This window comes from Carettochelys insculpta, chromosome 28, assembly GCF_033958435.1.
Source record: "Carettochelys insculpta isolate YL-2023 chromosome 28, ASM3395843v1, whole genome shotgun sequence".
Lineage (NCBI taxonomy): Eukaryota > Metazoa > Chordata > Testudines > Carettochelyidae > Carettochelys > Carettochelys insculpta.
This window is the reverse complement of record NC_134164.1, coordinates 6277481-6305172: the sequence shown is the minus strand read 5'-3', so window position 1 is coordinate 6305172 and position 27692 is coordinate 6277481. Positions and strand designations below refer to the sequence as shown.

Here is a 27692-nt window from a genome sequence, read left to right as displayed (position 1 = left end):
CAGATTCATTACCAACAAGGCGAAAAAACCACCCAGTGCAGCTCTATAAATACATCTTTGTTTAATTATGCCAAATTAATTCCCAGGCACCCATCCCCAACACCCCCAGTGCAGTATGCTTCACAGTGAGCGCCTCCTGTTCTGCAGATGTCACTGAAAAGCTGGAATTGGTCTGGGGTTCCGCTTGTCGCACTTGCTGATGCAGCCAGGGGCTGCAGAGCCTCACTGCGTGACCAGAACCAGAGGCAGAGATCTGCCCTTCGAAGCCAACCTCAGCTAACCAGGCGATCAGCTTACCAGGGTCTGATCTTCAGCTGCTTTGCCGGGAGTTAGGGTCAACAGTTGGAGTGGTTCTGCATCAGTCCCGGAGTAGCTCCCCTGTAATTGACCCAGAGCTGTTTTGACCCTTCAGGCGAACAGAATCAACAGGAGGAAGAAAAACGCAGAAAATCTCTGAAGATTTCTAAGAAAAAGTCATTTCTTCAGAAGGCTTCCCAGCTTCACCTTGCCCAAGAGAACCAGAACACGCAGCAGTGCCTAGTCACTGCACAATTCCAGGCCCGGCGACTGAACTTTTCATGCTAGAAATACTTTAGCAGTCAGAGAAGTTGAGAAAGGAGGTGGCGTCTGTTAAAAGAACTTGACGCCTCGGCCGTCGTCGAGTGTGATAATTTCAGCCCTGTGCTCTTGCTGTAAGGCCTGCAGCGCCCGAAGCAACATGGACTCTTCCAAGCCGTGGAATTCTAGGGCAGGATGAAACATGCTCAGTCAACAGCAGCCACAAGAATACACCTCACACCCAAGGCACAGAAGCCTTCGACTAATGACGGCAAACTAGGAGGTGCCCTAGGGAGCACCTTGCACAGACCCAAGAGCGTAACTAAGAGCACAAATAATCCAAACCACCAGTAAACCAGTGCTTCCTGCAAGCAGAGTGTTTGGGCAGCCACCCAGAAGAGATTCGGGTGCTGCCCAGCTGATTAGCAGAGCATCCACTGCCAGCAGCCTGCGTTTCTCTTGGTGGTGCACATCCACAAATGCTTGTAGTGCATAAAATTTATTCCGCCCATGGTTGGAAATTATTAGCGGGAACCCTGGCTGCCATCACCCATTACATTGATGCCTCAGAAAGCAAGGGGCTGGGTGCTGTTGAACAGGTGAGGAAGAGATAAGGCAGCTTTCAGCACAGACCTCCAAGGGGGCCAGGCAGATCCCACAACTCAACTCCTCTGAAGCCAGGTGAACAAGTAATTAAGAGTTTTGGTACAGCGAAGGGAGAGAAGCTTAGAGACAGGCAGGGATAACGCACAGTAACAATACAAGGATCTCAGCAGCGGGGTGGGGGCAGGCTGAGAATAAGGCTTCGAGCCCTGCTTCTCAGTGGTGATCGGTGTGAGCTCCAAAATACATGCAGCCACTACAAGCATTTGTAAAGGAGCTCACCATTCAAACGGACACCTGGCAGTACCAATTATTTATTCATACAGCACTGCTGTGCTCTGGAAAGCAGCCCCAAAACAGGAGGTGTCACATTACCTTCCTTCTCGGTGTCTTCTCCGTTGGCCAGTTCGTAAAGTGTGAACACGGAGTTGGTCAGGCCATTTTTAGACACCTGGGACAACAAGAGCCATGTGGAAAACTTCACTTTGTGTCTTACAAACAATTCCTCTTCCCAGCACAGATCTCTGCTGGAACTTCATTTCAGCAGAGTGGAACCCAGTCAGTATTTACTGAGCAAACAAGCTCATTCCTCAGACAAGGAGATTCAACTGTGGAGTAAGCAGTCCGCATCCCACCCCACCCACCCACCCGCCACTGTCTCTCACGGAGGGGAACGCAACCGCAGCCTTGTCCTCACTACTGAGCTCTCAACCACGCTCACCAGGATAGGTAGGAATAATCTATCACTTGCAAATCACAGCTTTTGACACAATGCGAGGTGTGCAACTCCCAGAGCCCCACACCTCCTGGCAGGAGAGAGAAGTGGGACCCGTGAAGGATCAGGACACGAACATGTGAGGGTTTTGGTTTTCACAAGTCACAAGCCAGGTGATTTGGCAGGGCACAGTTGCCTGTGAGGCTGGCTGTTGGGCGTGCTTGTGACACAGCGTGGGGGCATGAGGATTTTGTCCCTATGGTTAGATGGCATGCATCTTCTGATGCCCTGTAGTTTCCCCGAGTTTCAGTAGGCAGCATCAAAAAAAAAAAAGCAGGCCAGTAACACTTTAAATACTAACATAAAAATTTATTAGGTGATGAGCTACAGTGGGACACACCCACTTCTTCAGACCATAGCCCCACAAGAACAGACTCAATATTTAACGCACAGAGAACCAAAAATAGGAATCAAGTATTTTTGGTTCTCTGTCCCCTAAATACTGAGTCTGTTCTGGTCTGGCTATGGGCTGAAGAAGTGGGTCTGTCCACTGTAGCTCATCACCCAATAAATTTTTATGTTAGTATTTAAAGTGCTACTGGCCTGCTGTTTTGTTTTGATAGTGTGTAGACTAGCACGGCTTTCTATTACTAGGCAGCATCAGTGTATAATGGTAATGTGAGCTCACAGGTGACATCTTTATTCCCTGGGAAACAGGACAAAGGGGGTAGGTAGGGTATGGCAGTTTGAATTGGAACTGGGGAGTTGGAAGGCAGTTTAGCCTGGGCTGGGGGAAAGAGACAAGGGGATCCAAGGCCCTGGCTTGGGGGCCCCTCGCAAAATGGACTGGACTGACTGTTTCTGGTTGCTGTACTGACACCTCTGTACTATGCTGGGTCGCTGTCAACTCACAAACCTTCTGTTCTACCTGCTGAGTGAGAGTCACTCCTGGCTCAGATGGGGGTCAGGGCCGGGGGACCCCCCCACACTCCATGACAGTGCTGTCTGCAGGTGAGATGTCAGACCAGCAATTCTGTTAAATCTGAAATGACAGCTGCCTCCCCATACACAGAAAAGGGGGCTGGCTCTGAACAATAACAACGCTTCTGCGACCTCACCCACTGATAGATGAGCTTCCCCCATTCTTCTGGTCTCCGCCACATGATCAGGAAAGTGGATTTGTTTTTGTCTAACCACTCGAGGTTCCCTGAAACACAAGGGAAAGGCTCTCCTTACCACAGGCCCCAAACCGAGAACGACACCTCTCATTACAGGAAGAGAGTCTGCATGTCTGCAGCTCCGTTGCCACTCCATCCTGTCACCCAAGCTGGCTTCCTACCCACGCCCACAATCACATCAAACATTTCTCCTGCCTCTGGGCCTGACTCTACCTCCCCCAAGGCAGCGGCTAGCGATGCTGCAGAAGGAAAGGGACAAGGAGTTCTGAAAACAAAGACAACACTGAAAAACAATGAGCACTCCAGTAGAATCATAGAATGCTAGGACTGGAAGGGACCTTGAGAGGTCATTGAGTCCAGCCCCCTGCCCTCATGGCAGGACCAAATACTGTCTAGACCATCCCTGAGAGACATTTATCTAACCTCTTCTTAAATATCTCCAGAGATGGAGATTCCACAACCTCCCCTGGCAATTTATTCCACTGTTTGACCACCCTGACAGTTAGAAACTTCTTTCTAAAGACCAAACTAAACCTCCCTTGCTGCAGTCCAAGCCCATTGCTTCTTGTTCTATCCTCAGAGGCCAAGAAGAACAAGCTTTCTCCCTCCTCCTTATGACACCCTTTTAGATACCTGAAAACCGCTATCATGTCCCCCCCAGTCTTCTTTTTTCCAAACCAAACAAGCCCAATTCTTTCAGCCCTTCTTCATAGGTCATGTTCTCTAGACCTTTGATCATTCTTGTTGCTCTTTTCTGGACCCTCTCTAATTTCCCCACATTTCTTGAAATGTGGCACCCAGAACTGTACACAATACTCCAACTGAGGCCTAACCAGCGCTGAGTAGAGCAGAAGAATGACTTCTCAGTCGGAGTGGTACAGTCCATGCCCAGAATGTTTTGGGACAGTCGCATAGCCAGACTATCAGCACTAGCAGGGAACTTAAGCAGAGGTCGGACTGGCACAGGGAACATGAACTGCCACAGACAATTCAGCAGAGATTTGCACCCACCTTTTTTCCTGAGTTCTTCTAACACAACTTGTATGGATTCCATGGGGAGTTTCCCTGGTTCTCAGTTAAGGAACCATTCAGGGCAATTTAGCAGCACAGGCAAAGCTCAGGGGACCATGTCAGACATGTGACCATCCCCAATATTGTTCCCAGCGGGAACTGGTTGCGGGAGGAGGAACAGAGAGCAAAGCATGCCCGGCATAACTGAAATAAACCCTCTGCTGCCCCCACCCTGCCACCCTGCTCCACTGCCGTCTGCAAGCTCTGCCGCCTGCCTCCCTCTGCTCCTTTCCCACTACTGTAGTTGATCTCAGCCAAGCTGCTCAGGACCAAGAGTCTGCCTCCCGTCTGCTGAACAGAGCGCTGTTGTCAGGGTATCCCCCTGGCAACGTTACCTCTGGTTTTTAATATCCATGGGCAGAATAAATTTTGTTATGCACACCAAGGAATGTGGGAACGTGCACCATCAGTAGAAACATGTTGCTGACTGTGGGTGCTCTGCTTGTCAGCTGGGCAGCGCTTGAATCTCTCCTGGGCAGCCACCCAAGCACTCAGCTTAGAGGGAACATTGCCCTTCACCTGTGTACCTAGTCTACAATGAGCTGGGTTGTGGGTGGGGACAAGGGGCAGCCTGTCTGTGCTGCTACCTCTGGGTCAGGAGTGACCGCTGCTGTCGGAATAACCATTCAGGCTGGTGAATGCTCTATTTAAGAATACAGAACACTGACCCACATACTCTCTTATACAAACTTCTATTATTGCTGCTGCTGTTATTCTTGGGTTTTCCTGTCAAATTGCACAAACCACATAGATTCTCTGCCACTTTATTCTAAGTTCACCAAGTATTACCAAGCAGTTACTTTAGTGGTTTAACTGGTCTGTACGTTTCATAAGTTAATTCTTCTTATGATTACATTTAATTCTTTGAGTATTAAGTGCTAACTGCCTAACCTGTCCTGGCTGGAGTAATTCTCATTACTGCTTTTATTAGCATATTGTGCTTGGCATACATTATTTAAAGTGGTACAGGTGGACCCTCTCTAGTATGGCACCCTCGGGATCTGACCAGTGCCAAAGGAGAGAATTTGCCAGACCACAGGAGGTTAATATTGTCCAACAGCATTACCAAAACTGCCAGTGCTTATTGGGCTCTTAGAAGACATTTGGGGTAAATTAGAGCTAAATAACAGCACAGAATATGGAGAGCCAGGACTGGTGGTGGTAAACAAACTTTATGGGACCACGGGAAACTTGGCCACACCCAGAAATTGTCATCCAGCTAACTAAAATCACACTGGATTACGTATGTTGCCAGATGAGAGCGTGCTAGATGAGAGAGGTTCAACCTGTACAATCAAAGAGTGGAATCCATCTGGAACGTAAATTGCACCTTAACACTGCCAGTTTAAAAAATTATCTAAACATGTAACTTCAGCACCGTGAAAATGCAGGTTGCCTACCTTCAAAATATCCTTTTTTTCAGTTATAGCTGTAATACAACTTGAAATGCATACAAACATAAAATGCAGTTCCAAGTCTGATACTAACAGTCCTGATGTAGTCAAATGTAAATGATTGTGCTCAGCAAACATAAGTGTCAAAATACTTGGACAAATAAGTTCCCTTTCTTAAGAAAAAAAATTTGTTAAAATTAAGTAACTATGTTTTAGTGGAGTGACAAACAATTGACTAAAACAGAGGAGATAACGGCAGTAACAGAGGGTGCCTGTGAGAGAAAATAAGCAGAATTCATTTTTATTTATCCCTGCTAGCATACAAAACATCAAACTTGTGTTTCCGAGATCTGCATTAAAGCTCCAAGACTGACATCTCTAGGTCTGGGATAGGGAAGATCTTGCTGTATTATCTCCTGTTTGTTCTGAACTTACACTATTGCTTTAACTGGTATTTGCAGATATATTTTTTCTCATTATGTAGGAATTAAATAGCAATTAGCTGGCAAAAGCACTAAGTTGTTATCTGCAAAAAGCCCCAGCGTGTGGTTCTCAAACTGCATTGCACCACAAACCCTTTCTGACACCAAAAATTACGACACGACCCCAGGAGGGAGAACAGAATCTGAGTCTGCCTGAGCCCCGCTGCCCCAAAAGAAGGGGGCACAAAATGAAAGCCAGAACCCCTGTGCTTGGGTGGCGCAGGGGTCAAAGCGGATGCTTGACTTCACCCTCAGGCAGAGGATCTGCAACCTGAGCTCTGCCACCCAGGACTGGAGGTGGCAGGCTTTCGCTCCAGGCAGTGGGGTTTCCTTTGGTTTCAGCTTTGATCTCAGGCCACAGCAAGTCTAAGCCAGCCCTGGTGACCCTATTAAAAGAGAGTCACACCCCACAGTTTGAGAACAGCTGATCTAGAGTTTTCAGATGCCTAACTAGTCTTGGAATCACTAACAGCTAACATTGCCTCCCCACCAAAATCTGAAGGGGCGCCACTGGTGAGCCGGGAGTGGCCAGAAGACTGCAGAATGGCCATGGGCTCTGGCAAAATGCAGTCCCTATGTGATAGCATTAGGCCAGCCTCGAGCAGCAGGCTGAGTGCTAAGCATCACAAGCCACAGCAGCAGTGCAGAAATAAGGGTGGCCACACACCATATAACATGTTACCCTTACTTCTGCCTTACTGATGCCTCCAGCGCTGGGTGCCCAGCCAGCAGCAGCTTCTGCTCTCTGGCCACCCAGCCAACACTTACCTCTTTCAAAACAAATTAAGACCTGAACAGAGGCTACAGGGGCCAGATGTGATGGGGACCTCAGGGGACAGACTCCAAAACACAAGTTCACCCAGGATACAGTTTTCCTTAAGGCCGGGACTAATAGGAAGAATTTTGGCCAATGGCACTTAGAAAAATTCCTATTCTTACACGTATTCCTTATGATATTCAATACACATGCAGACAACAGCACAGAGAAACAACTGCCTCAAAGGGGTATTACTGCTAATTACTGCTACTGCCCCTGCTGACACAACATTACTTACCACTTAATGCTGCAATGCTAACATGGAATGAGTTTGCTGGCCTGAGCCCAAGGGGCAGAGCTGTTTACCTGAAAAAATCTGCACCTTGCAAAGAGTTCTGTTCTACAGCTGCCAGAAGTGAATGACGGTCCCTGTGCTGTATTCATGGCGTTCCGGATGGGAAACGTGCCACTCCGCACATCCTGGTCCCAACCCCTCCAGTGGTTACCAATTGCTTTCTAACCTGACACCTCAAACTTTTGGCTTGGAGTAAAGCCACCACAGCACGTTGGACAATGAAAGGGCATGAGAGCGAAGGATACGCTGCAGCTTCTTGTTGTTGAAAAGTGGACTTTCTTGGGCTTCCATGACCGTCATCGTGTACTGCTTGTTGAGACGACAATACGACAGCACCAAGGAGCACCAGGCTGTCATCTGCTTCTGCCGGGTGTCCACATTGGGCTGCAATCTAGAAGCAAACACAGAAATGCTCTGGGTCAACATCTGGTTCCACGCTCAGCACGTTCTGGCGTTAAAGACGTTGAAGCGGGTGACAAGTGCAGCCAGACAGGCCACCCCTACGTGCAAACTTCACCCTACGATCAGCGAGCAGTTACATTAACACACGAATCCCAGAGGTAAATGGTCTGCACTGCCCCCTCTCCACAAGCTCAGTAAGCCACGGGGTACTGCCCTGCTGGGCTCTCACTGTTGCAGAGGGCCTAGGACCCAGGAACGCCCTGTGCTGTGCCCCTTGAGCACTGGAACGCGTTGCCTAGAGAGGTGGTGGATTCTCCATCCCTTGAGGCTTTTAAGTCCCGGCTGGACAAGGTCCTGGCTGGGATGACTTAGTGGGGGTTGATCCTGCTTGAAGCAGGGGGCTGGACTAGGTGACCTCCTGAGGTCCCTTCCAGCCCTGCGATTCTGTGACCCTTCGCAGGATACACGCCAGGCTGTGGCCAGCGACGCAGCAGTTCCCTCGCAAGGGCCCACGCACCAGGCGGGCCGGGCCTGACACCGCCCCGAGACACGAAACCCCCAGGTGCCGGAGGCAGGGCCCAGGGATGGGGAAGCGGGGAGCGCCTGGGGCAAGAGCCACAGGCCCAGTGCCTGATTCTGACCCGGCTCAAAGGGCAGGTGGGGCCCGCCCGGGGCGGGACTGACCGCGGACACGCGAGGGGGGGATCAGCCAGGGAGGTTGCGAGGGGGCTCGTGTGGGCCCGGGGACGGTACGCGGGGGGGGGGGTCCTCTCAGCGCCCAGTTCCGGGGACTCACGTGAAGAACGGGGGGAAGCGATACTGCCAGGGCCACTCAAAGCTCATCGCCGCCGCCCAGCCAACCCGGAACCGCCGCCCCACCGACTTCCGGCCCTCACCGCCGACTTCCGGTCCGCTGCCTGCACTTCCGGCCCCGCACGCCGCCGCGAAGGAAGGTTCCGGGCAGCTTTCGTTCCACCTCAGTGTGTATGTGTGTGTGGGGGGGGGGTGAGGGTGATGGGCTCAAGGTCCCCCCATCCCTCGGGCCAGCTAAGTGGCCCCCAGCCCCTTGGGGAGCTCCGCAGAGCCCAGTTGTGTTCCCTGAAAACTCCCCTCGCTGCAGGGTGGCTCCTGGCGTGGGTGCTGGGCCTGTCGGGGGGGTTGGGTGTGCGGGGGGGAGCTAGACAGAGCTGTATTGACTTGTAGTGAAGGCTCCAGCCTGGCAGCCAAGGGCTCAGGCATCTGTGGCCTGATCGATCATCTTGGGCATGTCCCACCCCACCCCCCACTGCCTCAGTTTCCCCTGTCACTCGGCAAGGGTGAGACCAGCTGCTTAGGAGCAGTGTGGGGATACGTGTATGTCTGAGCTGGGTATTGAGCTCCACACCTGAAGCTGTTCTGTCAGGGTCATCAAGAGGCTCATCCTTTGGGATGCATTTAGGCATGTGCCCCAGGCTTCCATGTAGAGAGGGTACTCCAGAGCCGCAGGCCGGGAGAGGGGTCCTAGCTGTGGGCACGTGGGGTCACTTTGACAAGCTTCAGTCTCATCACTTGGAAGAGGCAGCTGGATCCCAGCATAAGGGCCTTGGCCAGTCACATCAACGAGATGAGGGGCATTTTCGAGTTAGAAATCAGCGTGTGCGTACCCTGAGACGATTTCGTCTGATTTAAGGTTTTTCTTCGGTCCTGGCCAGCTTGCAAAGGCAGCTGCAGCAGCTCCCACTTCCCAGCCCTATCCCAGCAGCCCAGATGCAGGGGTAGGGCCGAGGCCTAGACCCTCACTGCAAAGCAATTCTATTCCTGGGGCACTGGCAGACTGTTCTCCATCTGGGGCAGGAATCTGGTGCTTCCTGTCACCTTGCTTGGTCTCTCTAGCAGCCCCATCCCAGGGGCGCAGGTATGTGACAGGACAGCTACCATCACAGGGAAGAGCAATGGCAGGGTTGCGGGCGGGCACTTTTTAAATTGATCCCACCAACTCTGCCCATCACCCTCCAGGGCCCCTCACCCCATTCACGGTCGCTTCCCAGCCTTACTCTCTTCAAGCCACGGCTGTTTCATTCCCTCTTATAGCATCCCCTGGTGCCATGTGGAGGGACGCCTGCTCTCAGTGACTGGCATTGGCCCGGGGGGCCGCGCCGCATGCTTGGAATCTGGGGAGTCCCTGTGCTTCCTGCACCTGGCACATCCATCCCAGTGAGGCCTCATCCTGGCTGCTTCAGGCTGCTGCACAGACCTAGGATTCCTCGGGGTGGTTCTGGAATCACCCCGCTCCTTCCCCAGAGCTTCTCAGCTCAGATCCTTGCTGCCCTGTGCCTCTGGGGCCGTTACCTGCATTCCTCAGCTGTCTCCCTGCACGTTGGCTCCTTTCCTGCCAGCCCCAGATCTCCAGATCACCCCTGGAGGGGGGAGACAGCAGGAGAAGGAATCCCGGGAGCTGCTTGCTCCCCTCAGAGGAGGGCTGGGAACACTGGGGTATACTGGTCAGTAGGGGGCAGCATTGCCCTCCCAGCCAGAGCATGGCGGAGGGGGTGGAAGATGAAGAGATGGGCCAGTACATGGCACCCCGAAGGCCAGGACTGTACTGGGCTGAGGCACTGTGGGGAGGACAAGGACGGCTGCAAATGCCACCAGCTGCCTGGGGGCGCCTCAGTGCCGTGGCCATGTGGGCAGCGCTCGGACCCCGGCTGCTTCTGGCTGGGGCTGTCCACGTGCCAGATGAGGAGGGCAGAGAGGTCGGTGCCCTGTTGTACCCATCTGGACCCCTGCATGCGGTCGTCATGGCAGGCCTGCACACCCGGGGGCTGACGGCTGCCACGTGTCCTCCCCTCATCACCTTGGCTCTGGGTGGAGCAGACAGCCCTGCACCGAGATCAGAACCGGAGGGGCAGGGGAGCCGCAGGCTGGCCCTGAGTGGAGAGACGCCCTGGGACAGACTGTGCCCTGACCGCCGAGCGGCAGAGCCGCTGAGGCCCTCTGCAGACGCTCACGAGGGTCGTTCCCCCTTCACCTGCCTAAGGACTCATGCTGAGGCCATGTCAGCTAAGCAGGGGGTGTCTCCCAAAGGGGCACAGCACAGCGTGTTCCTGGGAGCTGCAGAGACCGGACCCTGGCGTCCCACAGCTTTTCCGTGGGTGGGTGAGAGGAGGAAGGAAGGAGCCTGCGGAGAGGGCCTGGGAGTTTTGTCCCCCGACTGTCCAGGCAGGAAAGGGGATGGCAGAAGCAGCCTCATCTCTGTCTCCCTCCTGCACATGAGCTGTTGCCATGCAGCACGGATGGGGATGGATTACTGCCCACCCAGAGGCCTCCGGAGTGGTTCCTGCTCAAGGGTTGCCTGAGTCCAGGCACTCGCAGAGAGTACTGGAGTGGTCAGGGAACAGAGCCAGGAGGGGTGTCAGAGCCCATCCGACTCACAAACCCCAGCCAGAATGCGCTACTTCCGGGGCCCCCAATGGGAGCAACGTGGGGTCCGACCGAGGAGAGAGCTGCCTGCAGGTGGATGCAGGCGGGTTAGGGCCCAGCTGGGGCAAGAACTGCCTGGAGCCACCCACCCAGGGCCTGTGGCAACCCAGGGCCAGGCTGTGCGCCAGCATGGGACTGACTCCTGGGCTGGATCTGAGCTAACACTGCTGCAGCGGGGAGGGGCTCCCCTCTTCTTAGCTCTGGTGCCACCCAGACTGACAGCAGCCCACGCCAACAGGAAGGGCCTGCTGAGCCACCCCTCCCACCCTCAGCCTGGAGGAGACATTGACATTTAAACCAGGAATATTTCCAGGGCGTAGCTGCCCAGCAGCTGGGCCAGGGAGAGCAGAGGGGCTGGCAGGAAAGAAGAGGCCCAGTCTGCGCTGCTGGGCACGGCTACCCAGACTGGGCAGCCACCCGACAGGCGGGGGCTCCTGCAGACACGCAGGCCAGCAGTCACATGCCGTCGCACGTATACACTCGTGTGCATGCACACATGCTTGTGAGTGCACCCCCGCTCACAAGCACGCACAGTGATTGCCATAGACTTGCTAAGGCAAGGAGATGGTCACAGACAGAGGCGTGGCCAGGTCAGGCACAAACGTTGATTTGCCCACCAGTAATCTGTGCAGGCCTCAGCGGGCACCGATCTGCACCAGTCCCCAGCTCCTTGCACCCTGTGCTGGCCAAGGAAACCTGGTCCCATGCTGGTCCTGGGGACTGGCCTGCTCCAGCTGTGGTGGGACCCAGCTTCCCCTCCACTGCTCTGAGCAATCAGGGAGCCCCACTACACAACGAGGCTATTGGCAGCTCCCTGGAGCTGTTGGCTGGGCCCAGTGTCATTATCCAGGAGACAGGAACATGGGGCTTACATGTCACTCAGCAAAGTGCCACAGGCCAAGAGGGTCCGTGGGCCTCTGACTGGTCAGGGAGGATCCTGTGAGAGTCCCTGAGTCCCTGCTCCGTGCCACAAATTGCAGGGGAGACTGAATCACGTTCTAGCCAACCCTCAGTAGGATTGCGTTGCAGGGCACCGGGGGCACTGCCCAGCTGGGAGAGTCGGGGGGAGGGGAAGGCCTGGGGTATGTCTCATTCTTCCGATTGCCCCATTCCCACGTGTCTGCAGGCGCCAAGACAGGAAACCGAACAGCAAAAGGAAGTGCTGGGGCTCGGGAAGGGAAGGTCTTTAATCTCCAACTGGTTAACCGAGGAGCCTGCTTGCGACGGGGAGCAGAAAACATTTGGGAAAAGCGGGTGAAGGAGGTGTGCAGTGTCACATGGCGAGGGAGTCTGCCCCAGGGATCAGGGACAGGAAAGCCACCGCCTGTCAGGCAACACAAAGTTTCTTGGCAGCACCGGGGAAGGATCCCCATCATGCACTCGTAAGACCAGCCCCAGCCTAGTCAGCTCTGCCAGTGCTGCGGTGCGAGGGGAGGGCGTTTCTGCAGAGCACATGGGTGTGTCTGGGTATATCTGAGCCAGGAACTGGAGCTGCTCTGTGAATCTGTCCACCCAGGGCTTCCCTCGCCGTTTCTCAGTGCAGATCAATGTCCTCTCCGCGGTGCCCAGGGCACAGGGACTCGGCAGAGCCCTTTCCTGGAGAGGCTTTGCTCTTGTTAAGCTCCTGCGAGCTGCCTGTGGGACCCCAGCAGGCAGGCGCTAGATCCAGGGCAGAGTCAGACACAGGAACGCCGGCAGGCACCAGGGAAGTCCAGCTTGGTAACCTCTTCTGAACGGGCGCCGTGCAGTACATTCCCTGGGCCATTCTGCCCAAGAGGAAGGAAGCTCCAGGGGCCCAGAGGCAGCGTCTCCAAACCGCCGGACCTGGCAGTCAGGCTTGTGAGATGGAGCCGGGACTGTGTGAGGGTGGGGAACCCCCGTGGGCCGGCCTTTATTCCACCCTGGTCCCGGGGCCCGCTGGGGATATCAGCGGCTCCTTTGCGGCGCCGTGAGCATGGGCGTGTACCTGGCGCTGTTCACCCCCATCCCCGACGCCTGCCCCTTCTGCGGCTGAGGGAAAACCAGGTGCGCGCCTGCCTCGAGCGCCCCCGGCTGCAGCCCCCACTCCAGCTCCTCCAGAACCTCCTCCCGAGGCCCTGGCTGCCCTTCTCCCCTCACCTGTTCCTCTTCGCAAACCGCCTCGCCAGCCCCTGCTAGCGTGGTCATTGACCAGACCAGGGGAGGATGCTGGACAGTGCTGTGCTCTGCCACTGTGGGGCCCACGTGCGTTCCTCCCTTGCATGCAGCCGAGCAGAGCTCCTCTGGGCAGCGTCCACTGGCTCCCCAGACGGCTCTGAGGAGCATTGGGCACTCTCCAGGGTCCTCTGCTCCGGGTCCCCCTCCAAGTCCCTCCCGTCGAGCCCACGGCCTGCACCCCGCCCCTGGTTTTTTCACAAGTTGCCCCAAGCATTCAGCCGAGCCCTGGGTCCAGTGGCCCCTCCCACCAGGCTGGGGGAGGAGCCTTAGTTGTGCCCCGCCCACTTCCCAGCGCTTCAAATAGATGCCGGCGGTGGCCAGGTTGGAAGTGGCGGGATAGAACTGAGTTGCCAGTCCTGGCTGGGAGCGAGCGCGGGAGGGAGGGAGGGGCGGGGTGGGGCACTCCCATACTGGGGCTCGGCTAGCTGGTGAAGGCCAGGGCCGGCCGGCCCGCGTCCAGGTTGTCTCAGAGGTTCGAACCAGCTCCCGCTCCCGAAGATATTAGCGATACCTCTGGCACCCCGGAGCGCCCTGGCACTCAGGCCTGCATCTTGCCATCCTTGCTCCGCCAGACCACCAGGGTGACCAGGAAAGGGATCAGGCAGATGGGGGCTGTGATGAGGGCCAGGAGCAGGTCCTCCGGGGGGTCGAGGAACACGGGGTGCTCCTGGGTGCAGTTCAAGAAGTAGTCGCAGTGGCTCTGAATGATGAACTCCTCGGCCATGCTGTTGGGGTAGCCCTCGGAGTAGTGCAGTTTCTCTGCTAGGGTCTCCAGGCAGTGGCGGAGGTTGCTGTAGGGCCTGGGGGGGGAAGGGGACAAGGTGGGGGGTTTGGTTTGGGGCCGAGGGGTTAGAACGTAAGAACATAGAACGGTCAGACTGGGGCAGACCAAGTCCACCCAGCCCAGTGTCCTGTCTTCCAGCAGTGGTGCCCCAGCAGGAGCGAACAGAACAGGGGATCATCAGGTAATCTCTCCCCTGTAGCCCATTCCCAGCCTCTGACAGACAGAGGCCAGGGACACCGTTCCTTACCACTGATGGACCAAACCTACGTGAATTTATCTAGTTCTTTTCTGAACCCTGTTACAGTCCTGGGCTTCACGAGCTCCCCTGGCAGGAGTTCCACAGGCCGGCCGTGTGCTGCATGAAGAAATACTCAGTTTTAAACCTATCAGCGAGGGAGCCGGGTTAGTCTGTACCTTCGAGAACAACAAGCCGTCCTGCGGCACCTTATAGACTGACAGATATTTTGGAGCATAAGCTCTCGTGGGCAAAGACCCGCTTCGTCCGATGCGTGAGTTTTAAGCCTGCTACCCATGAGTTTCATGGGGTGACCCCTGGTTCTTACCTTCCGGGAACAAGTACATCACTTTTCCTTACTCGCTTTTTCCACACCAGTCATGATTTTATAGACAGGGCTTAGCACCCGTTACCGCCTCGTGGCACACTTCAGCACTCGCTATGATTTCATGGCACACCCATTATATACAACCCAATCCCCTTCCTCAGGCACCCCCAGCCCCCCCCCCCCCCCCCCCCCCGTCGCTAACTCAGTCCCCTCCCCCTCCTCCAGGACCCAGCATCCCCAGCCCCGCCCCCCATCTCTACCTCAGTCCCTCCCCCTCCTCCAGGATCCGGCCCCCCCCGGCCCCATTCTAACTCGAAGCCTGCGACTTACCATAGCCGCTGCCGCCGTGCTCTAAGGCACAGTAATCGCCACTTCGTGGCATGCAGGTTGTGAAGGACTGCACTTGCCCCAGCACCCCTGCTCTAACCACTAGGCTAGACTCCCACCCCCTCGCTTGGGGGGCAGGTATAGAACCTGAGTCCTTCTCCCTCTACTCCAAACGCTAGACCCTGCTGGAGTCCCTGCCCACCCCCATGCAGCGGGGTGCTCCAAGCAGCTCTGGAAATCGGGATCTGTAGGTGAACCCCCAGGACTGAGCGGCTGGCAGGCGACAGCCCCAGGCAGGAAGTCGGGGTGCTGGCCGGCCTGGGGAAGGCAGCCCCAACACTTGGGCTTTCAGGCTGCTCAGGCGGGGCTGCTGGGGGGCCCGGCCTGTTCCCCAACGCTTCGGGCCCTACACAGCTGGAGGCTCACGGTCCTGCTCGCTTTGAGTTGGTGCCTCAGAAATTGGGAACTAACCAAGGCTGCTTCTTTTCCCTACAAGCTCCCTGCAGAGCGCGCTGCCCAGCCGCAGGCGGGTGTCTGGGTCAGTGCAGCCCTGGCACAGCCAGTGGGGGGGCACACCCCCTATTGCCCCACCCAGAGGCAGCTGTCCTCGGCTGGGTTGCCAGGCTCCTAGGGCGAGAGCCCTTTGCGCTTTGCCTCCAACCCCTCGGCTAGGCCGCTCGGGCGCTCTGCCGCTGCCTGGCTCCATCAGGAGCCGAAGAAAAAACTCCCCACTGGGGCTGGCTGATCCCCCACCCCCCAGTGGTACCTGCTGATGACTCTCCATTCACACAGCTGCACGCTGGGCACGTTTCTCATCCAGTGAAGGAACTCGACCCAGCACCAGTTGGCTACGGCCTCATAAATTGCATCTGGGAAGAAGAAAAGCAAAGCTCGGAGCAAGGAGCAGCTGGTGGCAAGCTGGGCACGGGCCTGAATATTGCTGAGATTCTTGGGGCAACAGACGCACGCACACAGGCAGACCCCTTGGCCGCTGTCTGTGAGTCCACATTAAGGCTGCTCAGCTGCCCCCAGGGCTCACACTCCACAACAGTCTGGCAAGAGCTAAGCAGGGCGCTCAGCCAACCCGGGAGGGTGCCTGGGTTCCCCACAGCGGGGGGTCGTGCTCCTGAAGCTGCAGGCAGCTTGAGGCTCTCCAGGCAGATGGGGCTAGGGCACACCCTGGCACAGAGACAGGGCAGCCTGGCCTTGCCCAGTAACACAGCACAGGCTGAGGGGATGGCACCAGGCAGGGGGCTGAGAAGGAGGCCTGTGAGGGCTGGAGGGGTGTGTGTGGGGACCCTGGCCTTCCTAGGGTTTGATACTGTGCCCATCCCCACCACATGCAAGGCACCAGCTTCCTCTGGAAGGGCTCCTCCCCAGAGCTCTCGGGCCCGTGGGCGCAGTGGGGGGCAGGACACAAGCTATAGAGATTCCCAGACGGCACCACGGTGAAGGTCTTGCCAAGACTGATGGAGCTGGTAGATGCCCAGGGCCTTTTGGAGACAGGCACCAGGCAGACACTTGCTGGCCAGTGGCAAAGGAGGAATCCCTGGCGCCCCAGCCCAGCCCCAGCACGGCGAGCCCTGTTCTCACCGCCCTGCTCAGGGCTGGCTCCTGGCATGTACCGTTAGTCATGTTGGAGAACAGGTTCGGGTGGTGCTGCTGCTCAACCTGTATCCAATGCACCCAGGACTCAGCCAGAGATTCAGCTTTTGGTGCAGCCGTGCCGGCAGGAGGGTGCTCGCTCCCGGGAGTCGCTGAAGGGGACAAACGCCAGTGAGATGCAGCCCGTCGGCTTTGCTGCTGTCTGGCCAAGTGCCCTGCCCTGAACTGGGGTCTCAGGTGTGGCAGGGACAACCCTGGGCTGTTACCAGGGGCCCTTTAGCCAGGAATCAGGATCGGGTTCACGGGGGATCTGAGACAAATTTGCTGGAGTCTGCACCAATAGTTGTGATTGATGTACATCATTTAACCACTTTAGCAATTTTTGTCTCTCACTCTGGGTGCGTCTACACTTGCATTCCTCTTTCGAAAGAGGCATGCAAATGAGGCAAATTGAAAAGGCAAATGAGGCATAAATTTGCATATTTGGCATCTCATTTGCATGTTCTAATTTCAAAAGAGCTTCTTTCGAAAGAAGAAAGCCACTGTAGACGCTGTTCTTTTGAAAGTAAACCCATCTTCGAAAGACTCCTTGCCATTAAATAAAGGGAAGAATAATTCTTTCGAAGACGGGGTTTACTTTCGAAAGAGCAGTGTCTACACTGGCTTTCTTCGTTCGTAAGAAGTGCTTTTGGAATTAGAATATGCAAATGAGACACAACATATGCAAAATTATGCCTCATTTGCATTTTCTGTTTACGTTATTTGCATCTCTCTTTCCAAAGAGGAATGCAAGTGTAGACACACCTCTTCTTTCTTTCCATATGAATAAACCTTTAGATTTTAGATCCCCAAGGGCTGGCCCAGCCTTGTGCTGTTTTGGATAAGATCAAAGTATCTATTGACCTGCAAGTGTGGCTGGGCCCTTTGAGGGCTGGAAAAATCTGTGTGGATTTAGTGAAATAGGTTTTCATCACCCCTCACCTGAGTAAGGGGGGTTTGGGGTGTCAGAGCAGCTGGGGAATCTATGAGATTTGCTGATGTAACTTCTGGCTGGCCACACAGGCAGCTGAGGTACTTTTGCGGCTGGCTTGGTTCGCTCACTGCGAAGGAGACCCCAGTCTGGGCTGTAAGTGGCCCGGTTTTGAGCAATTTGCCCAGGGATGGTTCTCTCAGCTGTTCCCACAAGCCCCCTAGATATTACAGGGGGCTGCCCCCCCCCGCAGGGAGATACAGGGGCAAGCCCAGAGCAGCAGAGGGCATGTGACAGCTTGGCAGGGAGGTTCTTCTGAGATGAGCAGCATGAGCCTGCAGGCAGGACGACTCAGCAGGAGCAGTGGAGGCTGGTCAGCCAGCCCCTGTTCCCTCTCCGCCCCAAGCAGCGACATGCCTGAGCCCTCATGCCCTCAGCAAAGTTCCTGGCTCTGGCTCAGTTCTCAAAGTCAGTCCGTCCCCTGGGGTGCCCTGCAGGGCTTGTTTAGTTTGGAAAAGAGAAGATTGAGGGGGGGACATGATAGCAGATTTCAAGTATCTAAAAGGGTGTCATAAGGCAGAGGGAGGGAACTTGTTCTTCCTGGCCTCTGAGGATAGAACAAGAGGCAATGGACTTCAATTGCAGTAGGGGAGGTTCAGGTTGGACATTAGGAAAAAGTTCCTAACTGTCAGGGTGATCAAACACTGGAACGAATTGCCAAGGGAAGTGGTAGAATCTCCATGGCTACGTCTACACGTGCACGCTACATTGAAGTAGGTTATTTCGATGTAGCGACATCGAAATAGTCTATTTCGATGAATAACGTCTACATGTCCTCCAGGGCTGGCAACGTCGACGTTGAACGTCGACGTTGGGCAGCACCACATCGAAATAGGCTCTGCGAGGGAACGTCTACACGCCAAAGTAGCACACATCGAAATAAGGGTGCCAGGCACAGCTGCAGACAGGGTCACAGGGCGGACTCAACAGCAAGCCGCTCCCTTAAAGGGCCCCTCCCAGACACAGTTGCACTAAACAACACAAGATCCACAGAGCCGACAACTGGTTGCAGACCCTGTGCCTGCAGCATGGATCCCCAGCTGCCACAGCAGCAGCCAGAAGCCCTGGGCTAAGGGCTGCTGCACACGGTGACCATAGAGCCCCGCAGGGGCTGGAGAGAGAGCGTCTCTCAACCCCTCAGCTGATGGCCGCCATGGAGGACCCCGCTATTTCGATGTTGCGGGACGCGGATCGTCTACACGGTCCCTACTTCGACGTTGAACGTCGAAGTAGGGCGCTATTCCCATCCCCTCATGGGGTTAGCGACTTCGACGTCTCGCCGCCTAACATCGACTTCAACTTCGAAATAGCGCCCAACACGTGTAGCCGTGACGGGCGCTATTTCGAAGTTGGCGCTGCTACTTTGAAGTAGTGTGCACGTGTAGACACAGCCCATCACTGGAGATATTTAAGAAGAGGTTAGATAGATGGCTTTCAGGGATGGTCTAGAAAGTGCTTGGTCCTGCCATGAGGGCAGGGGGCTGGACTCGATGGCCTCTCGAGGTCCCTTCCAGTCCTACTTTTCTATGATTCTATGATGGAGAGGAGACACTTACTGGAGACACGGCTGCAAGGAGCACCCAGCCCTGGGAAACAAGTCCCCACCGGCATATTTTATGCATGAATAGGGACAACTCTCCTAGCGTCACCACCCACGGGCAGACTCAAACCTGCGCCCAGGTGTGTGGGTTACACTGGCACTTACCCCCAGTCACATTAAAGAACAGGCTCCGGTTGTGCAGTTGCTCAGTCTCGGTCACTCTCCATTTCCACCAGAACTCTACCAGAGACTCAGCTTCTGGCGCGGCAGTGCCCGTGGGGGGCAGCTCGGTCCCGAGAATCACTGCAATGGACAAACGCCAGTGAGATGCGCCCTGCTGGCTTTGCTGCTGCCTGGCCAGGTGCCTGGCCCTGATCTGGGGTCTTAGGTGTGGCAGGGACACCCTGGGGCCATTACCTGGCCGCCGATAGCCAGGAATCAGGACAGGGAATGAGCGGGGTTTGAGACAGAGATTTCCAGACAGGGGCCCTGATTCTGGGGGCCCGACAGGCCCCTGGGGAGCTGGCCGTCAGACAGAGCTGGACCCCTGGCTGCCTGTGGGTACCACATGTGCCGAGCACCTTAGCGAGCCCAGCCCAAGGGGCTCAGGCCCTGCTCTGCTCAGGTCCTCCAGGTGCTTGGGTTGGGGCAGAGCCAGTCTGGCCAGATTCCAGAGGAGGTGAGCATGGCCGCAGGGGTCATTCTGTGGGCCGGCAGCAGGTCTGAGCCCAACACACCCAGCCCCAAACCCTCCCACCCACGGTGGCTCCATCGCTCAGCTCTGCAAGCCCAGGCGCCCCCATGCTCAGAACCTCACTCATAGACAGCCAGGGCGGCCAGGCCATGGGACTGGAGGGAACAGCTTGTGCCCTCCCCAGGCTACATCAGTGCATGGCCCTGAGCCCTCGCTGTGTGCCTGCAGCCCACCGGGCAGCTGCAGCAGGAACAGACATGAGAACAGAAAGGGGAGGGGAAGAGGGCATGGCCCAGCCCCACATGGCGCCTCCCACCAGCACCTCTCCAATGTGCATGTGGGATAGCCCAGCTCCCCAGGTGGGAAGCACCCTGCCCCTCTGCTCCGGCTGCCAGCTCCCTCACGCCGCCCCATCTGTGCCTCCCCTCACCCCCGGGGCGTGCATGGAACTGGCCCCAGTGGACTGCACAGCCACGGATGCTCGCAGGCCTGCAGGGTGCAGGAGAGGCAGGACACGCAAGCCAGAGAGACGACAGGGTGAGAGGTGCAAAGACATTCCCAGACAGCACCGAGTTCAAGTCACGCCAGCACTCCCAGGGCCACCAGGTGCCTGGGGCCGGTTGGTTAACAAAGGGACCCAAGTACTGGGCTGAGACTCACTGGCCAACAACAGGGGAGGAATCCCGGGACCCCCAGCTCCGTCCTAGCATGGCAGGCTCTGTTCACACCACCCTGCCCTCAGCTGGCTCCTGGGGTAACTGCCCACAAGCAGACTCAGACCTGGAGCTCAGCGCAGAAGCCTGCACAGCTGGGGTCAGCAACCCCCGGCATGATTGCCAGAAGCGGCACGCGAGCCGATTTCCGTCGGCACACGAGGCAGGAGCTCAGCTGCACCCCTCCTTCCCCATGCAGCCGGGAGCTGGCTCACAGCCAGGCTGCCCGAGGATGAACCAAACACCATCTCATGCTCCCAACCACCCCTGAACCGGCGAAGCTCTGCAGTGTCAGCTGTTTAGGAACGAAGCTGTTGTCAGCAGGACTATGAGTGACTTTAAAAAGTCTCCCCGACCGTGCCTAGAGGTCAAAAGGTCACGTTTCGGCACTCCGACCTGGAAAGGTGGCTGACCCCTGCTCTACGGTTTGAGCTAAAAGCCGGCCGGCGATGCGCTTTTTCTCTCGGTAAGTGATGGAGGTGCCGCACCATGGGACAGTGAATCACACCTCTAGGCGCTTACCTTCAGTCACGTTGGAGGACAAGTTATTGTGCAGCTTCTCAGACTTCATTACTATCCATTTATACCAGATGTCCAGCAGAGACTCTAGTTCCAGAGCAGCAGCACCTGTGGGCTGGGCCTCGCCCCTGAGAGTTGCTGGAGGGGAGAAACGCCAATAAGTTGTGGCCCGCTGGGTCTCCTGCTGCCTAGTAGGGTGTCCTGCCCTGAAATGGGGTCTTGGACACCGTTCCCTGTAAGCTGAGCTCTTGGACGGCCACCCAGAAGAGATTGCAGCACTTCCCAGCTGATTAGCAGAGCGCCCACAGCCAGCAGCGTGTGTTTCTACTGGTGGTGCACATCCTCCCATGCCTCAGCACACACAACAAAATTTATTCCACACATGGATGGGGAAAATGTTAAAGGGAACGCTGGTCTCATGTGTGGAAGTAACACCCGTGGGCTGTTCCCTGGGGCCCTTTAGCCAGGAATCAGGATAGGGCATGAGGAGAGATTTAGATGGAAATTTGTGGACATGGCCCTTTATACGCACGGGCCCAACTAGCCTGTTATGCACTGCACCTTATGCTAACAACAGGCGCTATTGGTAATAATGCTTCTCAGTTATTGTCCTTAAATAAATGTAAAGCTCAGCCCTGCAGAGAAAGAGCGAGGAAGACAGAAAGGAATATAAACTCTGTCAAATAAAGTGTATAAATAGAATTAGGAAGGCCAAAAAAGGAATAGCCAAAACTGAATAACAGCAACAAAAAAAATTACATCAGAAGCAGGAAACCTGCTAAACAACAACAGGGGCCAATGGATGATTGAGATGCTAACGAAGAACTCAAGGACGATAAGGCCATTGTACAGAAACAAAATTCATTCGTTGCATGAGTTTTCATGGCTGAGGATGTGAGGATGATTCTCAGCCCTGAGCCATTCTTTTTAGGTGACACGTATGAGGAATTGTCTGAGATGGAGGTGTCATTTGAGGAGGTTTGGAACGAACTGATAAACTAAACCGTAAGAAGTCCCCAGGACAAGACGGCATTCACCCAAGAGGTCTGAAAGAACTGATACGCCACTACGTAACTACGAACTGTGGTTTGTAACCAATCCTTTACATCTTCTTCTGGGGCTGCCTCATTCAAAAAAATATATCTTAGCATTTGAAAAAAGTTTGAAAAAAGGCAACAAGAATGATTAAGGGTTTGCGATTCAAAAGACTGGGGCTTTTTAGCTTAGAAAAAAGGAGGCTAAGGGGGCATACAATAGAGGTCTGTAAAACCAGGACCAGTGTGGAGAAAGTAAACAAGAAAAGAAGTACCAGAGAGGGAGCCGTGTTCGTATCTTCAGAAACATCAAGAAGTCCTGTGGCACCTTCCAGACTAACAGATATTTTGGCGCATCAGCTTCAAAGTGAATCTTGGCCCACGAAAGCTGATGCTCCAAAATGTCTGCTAGTCTCTCAGGCGCCACAGGACTTCTTGTTGTTTTTTAAGCAAGGAAAAGGTTCCGTAACACAAGAACGATGGGGCCGGAAAGGAAACGAATAGGTCGCAGGTTTAAAGCAAACAAAAGGACGTATTTCTTCACGCAACACACGGTCGGCCGGTGGAACTCCTGGCCAGAGGAGGTTGTGAAGACCAGAGTTGTAACAGGGTTAGAAAAAGAACTGGATAAATTCATGGCGCTTTGGCCCACCCGTGGCTATTTGCCAGGACGGGCTGGAAAGGTGTCCCTAGCCCGTGTGTGTCAGAAGCTGGGAATGGGTGATGGGGGGGTCCCTTGATGATTCCCTGTTCTGTTCATTCTTCTGGGACACCTGGCAGTGGCCCTGAGAACCTGCCGGGAGTCACGCCCTGTGCTCTAGGAACTGGAGAAAGGTGAGTATTTAAATGAACAGGGTTATACCTGGAGCCCTAGGAACTGGGTGAGGGTGTGGGCGTCCCTAGAGTGCAGGTAAGGGGTCCCCAGGGGCCTGGCTGATTGCAGATACTGCCAGCGCAGGGCGTGCCCAGCACCTCGGCAAGCTCAGCCTCTGCTCTGCTCCCCCAGCTGCTCGGGGTGGGGGCAGAGTCCGGAGGAGACACCAGAGGGGTGGAGGGTGACTGCAGGGGTGATTCCTGTGGGCTGGCAGCAGGTGTGAGCTCCAAATCCTCCCACCCACAGCAGCTCAGCCCAGTGAGCCCTGGGCCAGGGGCCTCCATGCTCAGAGCCTCACTTGCAGCCAGGCCACGGGGCTGGAAGGAATAGCGTGTGCCCCCCCCAGGCCACGTCAGTGCCTGACCCTGAGCCCTTGCCCGGTGCCCGCAGCGGCAACAGGGATTTTATTTTATAATTGGAGATTCGCATCTGCTAGGACTGGAGGGGACTTGGGAGGTCATCTAGGCCAGTCCCTTGCCCTCTTGGCAGGGCTAAGCACCATCCCTGATAGCTATATGCCCCCATCCCTAAATAGCCCCCTCCAGGATTGAACTCCTAACCCTGGGTTTAACAGGCCAATGCTCAAACCCCTGAGCTATGGGAGCAGAAAGGGGATGGGAAGCGGGCACAGGCCAAAGCCACTGGCCCCTGCAGGGGCCTCGGTGGCCTTGCCGCTCTGCTCTGCCCGGGCTACCGCTCCGCCACACTGCCCCACCTGGGCCTCCCCAGGACCTTTAGGGCTCTGGCCTCAGTGGCCTGCACAGCCCCCAGCCTGTCCGCAGGGGCTGCCCGAGGCACCAGCTCCCCGTCCTGGGCCAGACAGTGGGGCTGGGGTTGGTGCAGCCCCTCTCGCTGCCTCTGCAGAGACGGCCCCGGTGAGCAGGCTGGACACTGCTTCCGTGGGACCGGCCGTCTCCCTGCAGTCAGCACCCGGGAGCCTGGACCGGAGACTTCACTCTGCAGTGCCCTCCTCGAGCCTCCCTCCGTTTCCCAGCTGCTCCCCCTGCCCCCTCCCGACTGGACAGGGCCTGGGGGCTGAGCCCACGTCCTCCAGCAGGGCAGCCCCCCATCCTGACACCATCCAGACCTCCTGGGGCCAGGCTGGGAGCTGGTGACAGACCCTGCAGTCCCCCCACTTGTCCCAGCACAGGTCAGAGTCTGGCTGGTCACAGACAAGAAGGGGGGCTCTGATCCAGGGCACAGAGGGGCTCAGAGGGGCTGGGAGCTGGGCTGGGGCTCAGAGGGGTTGAGGGGCTGGTCCGTGGCACAGCGTATCTGGGGCCTGATCTATGACCCAGCAGGGCTGATCCATAGCGCCGTGGGGCGGGGGTTGCTCTGGGGCTCAGTGGGGCTCACACGTGACACAGGAGGGCTGGCCCCATGGCTCAGCAGAGCTGGAAGCAGATCCATGGCTGGGGGGGCTTGTCTGGGCTCAGCGGGGCTGGGGCGGGCCCCTTGCTGTCTCTCCACGTCCCTGCGCGTGCAGGACCTCAGCGATCATGTCTTCTTGCTCCCGTCAGCAGCACCTCTGCCCGCGGGCGCCAGAACCAGGCCTGCACAATGTGTTCCCGACAGCTCCCAGCAACAGCTCTGGGCTCCCGAGGAAGGCAGCTGGTCTGCAAGGGCCACTGAGGGACAACTCATCTCCAGCACCTCTCAGGCCAGGCCGTGGGCAGCCATTTTATGCCGCCCAGCGGGCTGCCCCATCCTAGCCCAGCTTTGACGGGGAATTTCTCCGCCTGTCGGAGCCTCACTAAGGCCTGTTCGTACTTGTGTGGCCATGAGCAGGGAGGCGCCAATGACCCTGAGCCGAGAGGAGCAGCCCGGGGCAATGCGAGGTGCAGAATAGCCGGGGTGTCCCAGAAGGGTCCCCGCAGACACACGCCTGCACCTCCAGGCATGAGCAGGCTCCCAGGCGCAGCCATCCACATTGTAACGGCCCTGCACAAAGCCCAGCTACCAAACCCCAGCCCCTCCGGGATCCCCACCTCCATCACGCATGGGGCAGCTGCTGTGTCCTTTTCCCCTAGCCGTGCTCAGGGCTATCAGCCCCAGGCAGGGAGGGAAGCCCAGATGTCCAGGGAGCTACTTCCTTCCCCCCACGGCTGCCTTTTGCAAATACTGCTGGTCTCATTAACGGTCTTGTCTCTTTTTCGCTCATTCCCCACTGCTTCTGCAGCTGGGATGACTTTTTTAAAGCCCTGCCAGCATGCCAGCCAGGGGCTCAGTTGGCCCCCACCGGTTACGTGCAGCCCCTCCCTGCTGCTTTCACCTTAGTGCTTAATCAGCTGTTTCCTTTCCTCCCCCAGCCCGGCCTGCTGCGTGGGGGGCTGCCTTTCCCCCTTTCTGCCATGGTCTGCTGGCCAGACTCTGTTACACTGCGGGTGCGTGTATAATGCACGTTTTATGTACACTAACAGAGAGAAAGCCGTGCTAGTCAATATACTATCAAAACAAAAAAGCAGGCCAGGCGTACTTTAAAGACTAACCAAATCATTTATTAGGGGATGAGCTTTCGTGGGACAGACCCAGATTGTAGTTCTGGTCTGGCTGTGGTCTGGAGAAGTGGGGCTGTCCCACGAAAGCTCACCTAATAAATGATTTGGTTAGCGTTTAAAGTGCTACGGGACTGCTTTTTTATTTTATGCATAAGTATGCAGAGCTATATCTATCTGCATCTATATATGGACATAGATAAATAATAGAACACTGCCCTATGATCACTCAGGTAGTTAACCATCCATTTCCATAGGGCAGCAACTTTTTACTTCTGGGTACTTGAGTGCAATTAAGATGAGACAGTTTTCTACTTTTTACTCAAGGAGTTTTCCAGAAGAATCCTTCGAGGTTTACTTAATTACATCTTTTCAAAGCAGCAGGACTTTTACTCAGGTTGCTTTTTGGGGTAGTTTTTCCACTGGACATGGAGACACAGAGACCTGCCCAAGGGTGCAGAGGTGGCTGTGGCAGAGCTGGGAAGGAGTCCAGGAGTCCGAAGGTCTTATCCTCCACACAGGCATTACCCCTGCCACTCAGGTCTCTGTGTGGTGTTAAGTGGGGGAAGACTGCAGGCCCCCCCTTTCAGGCCTCCCCCTTTCACAGAGTCCAACCGGAGGGGTCACTCTAAGCTCAGTAGCCAGTACCATCCATCTCCTGTCCCAGGACCTCTTGTACACTAGGCAGCTAGACCTTGGGGCAGCATTCCCTGTAAGCTGAGCACTTGGGCGGCCACCCAGGAGAGATTCAGGTTAGCAGAGGGCCCACAGCCAGCAGTGCATGTGTCTATTGGTGGTGCACATCTGCACAAGCCTCGGTGCACATAACAAAATTTATTCCACACATGTATGGAAAAAGTTAGCAGGAACCCTGGCTTTTGGGATCCTCCCATCCCACACGCACACAGAGCAATGAGGGGCTCCAGAGGGATCTGGCTTGGGGAAGCTGAAGCCAACTCTTGCTTTGTTAAGTGGCTCAAAGCTGTCACCTCCCCCCACAACTCCAGGAGCTGGTCACAGTGACCCCAGCCTGCCTGCAGCCCAGTGCACTTACCCCAGAGCAGCAGCAGCAGCAGCAGCCGAGGGGAGAGCCTGCCAGAGCGGGTTTCTCTACAAAGTGCCATCCTGCAAAGCCGGGCGGCTAACAGCCAGGACCGCTATTTCAATTGAAACAACAGGAAGCAACTCCTTTCCTCTGACCGGGCTGGTAGTGACTACAGAAGACGTGTGAAAAATGAGATTACTCAGCGCTGCCTTAAACCAGACCTCCCCGTGGGACGCCTGTCAGAACAGCACGCCCGCCAGCCCGGGCTGCTAGGTGTGTTCTGCTGGGCATGGGTCCGCGGGTGCACCAAGCCTTTGCTGGCCCCGGGCAGAGCCCCACGTCGCCCCTTGCAGCTGGGGCAGGCAGGAGGGGCTCTGCTCCTTCCACCAGCCGGCTGCTTTTATAAGGCCCACTGTTTGTTTACTTGTGTATTTCCCTTTAATCCCGTCTGGGTTGTGAAATCCATTGGCTCCGGGGAGTGGATGTGGAACACAGACTGGCTGTGGATGGGCACTGCCATTCACCAGCTGTGGGGCTGGTAGGCCCGCGGGCACTGCAGGGGTGATGGGCCCCATATGGCCAAACACCATCAGCCAAGGGAAGAACCAGCCCTAGCTCAGCTCTGCTGAAAGGACTGAGACACGGCAGCTTTGGAGCACCTGCCCAGGGTGCCAGGGCCTCTCCCAAGGGGAGTTACCAAAGTGGTGGGGGGCATTGTTAACAGCTGCTTAATTAAAACCAATCTGCTTTGCTGGTGCCCCTCTGTCATGACTGGCAGCCCCTCCCCCAACCCCAAAGCTGAGCCCTGAGGTTGCTGCCCAGGAGAAATGCTGCCCAGCTGATGAGCCGAGCACCCACTGTGGCAGCCTGTGTTTCTATGGGTGGTGCACATCAGCACATGCCTCGGTGCGCGTAACAAAATTTATTCTGCCCACGAATGGAAAAAAATATGACAGGGCTCTCTGCCCCCCACTAGCCCAGCCCTCACTGCCCTCATGCCCAGCTCTGCCAGGGCCCCCTGCCATCCCAGCTCTAGGTGTCCCCAAGCCAAAGTGAATACTTCAGAATGACACCACACAGTGCAGTAGTCCTACGACATGCTCCTGATCCTGCACGGACCACACTGAGACCAACCAAACTCATGTCACTTGTGGCCGGAGACAGCATTGGACTCCAACGTCCCCCCTTTAAAAGTCAGTCTTTGGAAGGGAGTTTAAACTATGGGGCCAAAGGCTCACGGCAAAGAGGAGCCCTCCCAGCTCTGAGCAGATCCCATGGCTCTGCGCATTGGGCTTTCCC

At 56.0% G+C, this 27692-nt stretch overlaps 2 protein-coding genes across 2 annotated transcripts; both read right to left on the bottom strand.

Annotated features, from left to right (window-relative positions):
- Window positions 1-52: 52 nt before the first annotated feature.
- VPS25 (vacuolar protein sorting 25 homolog) lies at window positions 53-8417 on the bottom strand. The gene is made up of 6 exons (XM_074978873.1): window positions 8312-8417; window positions 7359-7504; window positions 4066-4119; window positions 2995-3083; window positions 1537-1612; window positions 53-743 (listed from the first exon to the last, which is right to left on the bottom strand). Exons 1-6 carry the CDS (start codon window positions 8356-8358, stop codon window positions 631-633), a joined length of 525 nt encoding a protein of 174 aa, XP_074834974.1. The 5' UTR covers window positions 8359-8417; the 3' UTR covers window positions 53-630.
- A 3728-nt stretch (window positions 8418-12145) lies between these two features.
- On the bottom strand, window positions 12146-26598 carry RAMP2 (receptor activity modifying protein 2). The gene is made up of 6 exons (XM_074978833.1): window positions 26403-26598; window positions 20949-21083; window positions 19185-19322; window positions 16470-16601; window positions 15611-15713; window positions 12146-13970 (listed from the first exon to the last, which is right to left on the bottom strand). Exons 1-6 carry the CDS (start codon window positions 26470-26472, stop codon window positions 13709-13711), a joined length of 840 nt encoding a protein of 279 aa, XP_074834934.1. The 5' UTR covers window positions 26473-26598; the 3' UTR covers window positions 12146-13708.
- Window positions 26599-27692: the final 1094 nt, after the last annotated feature.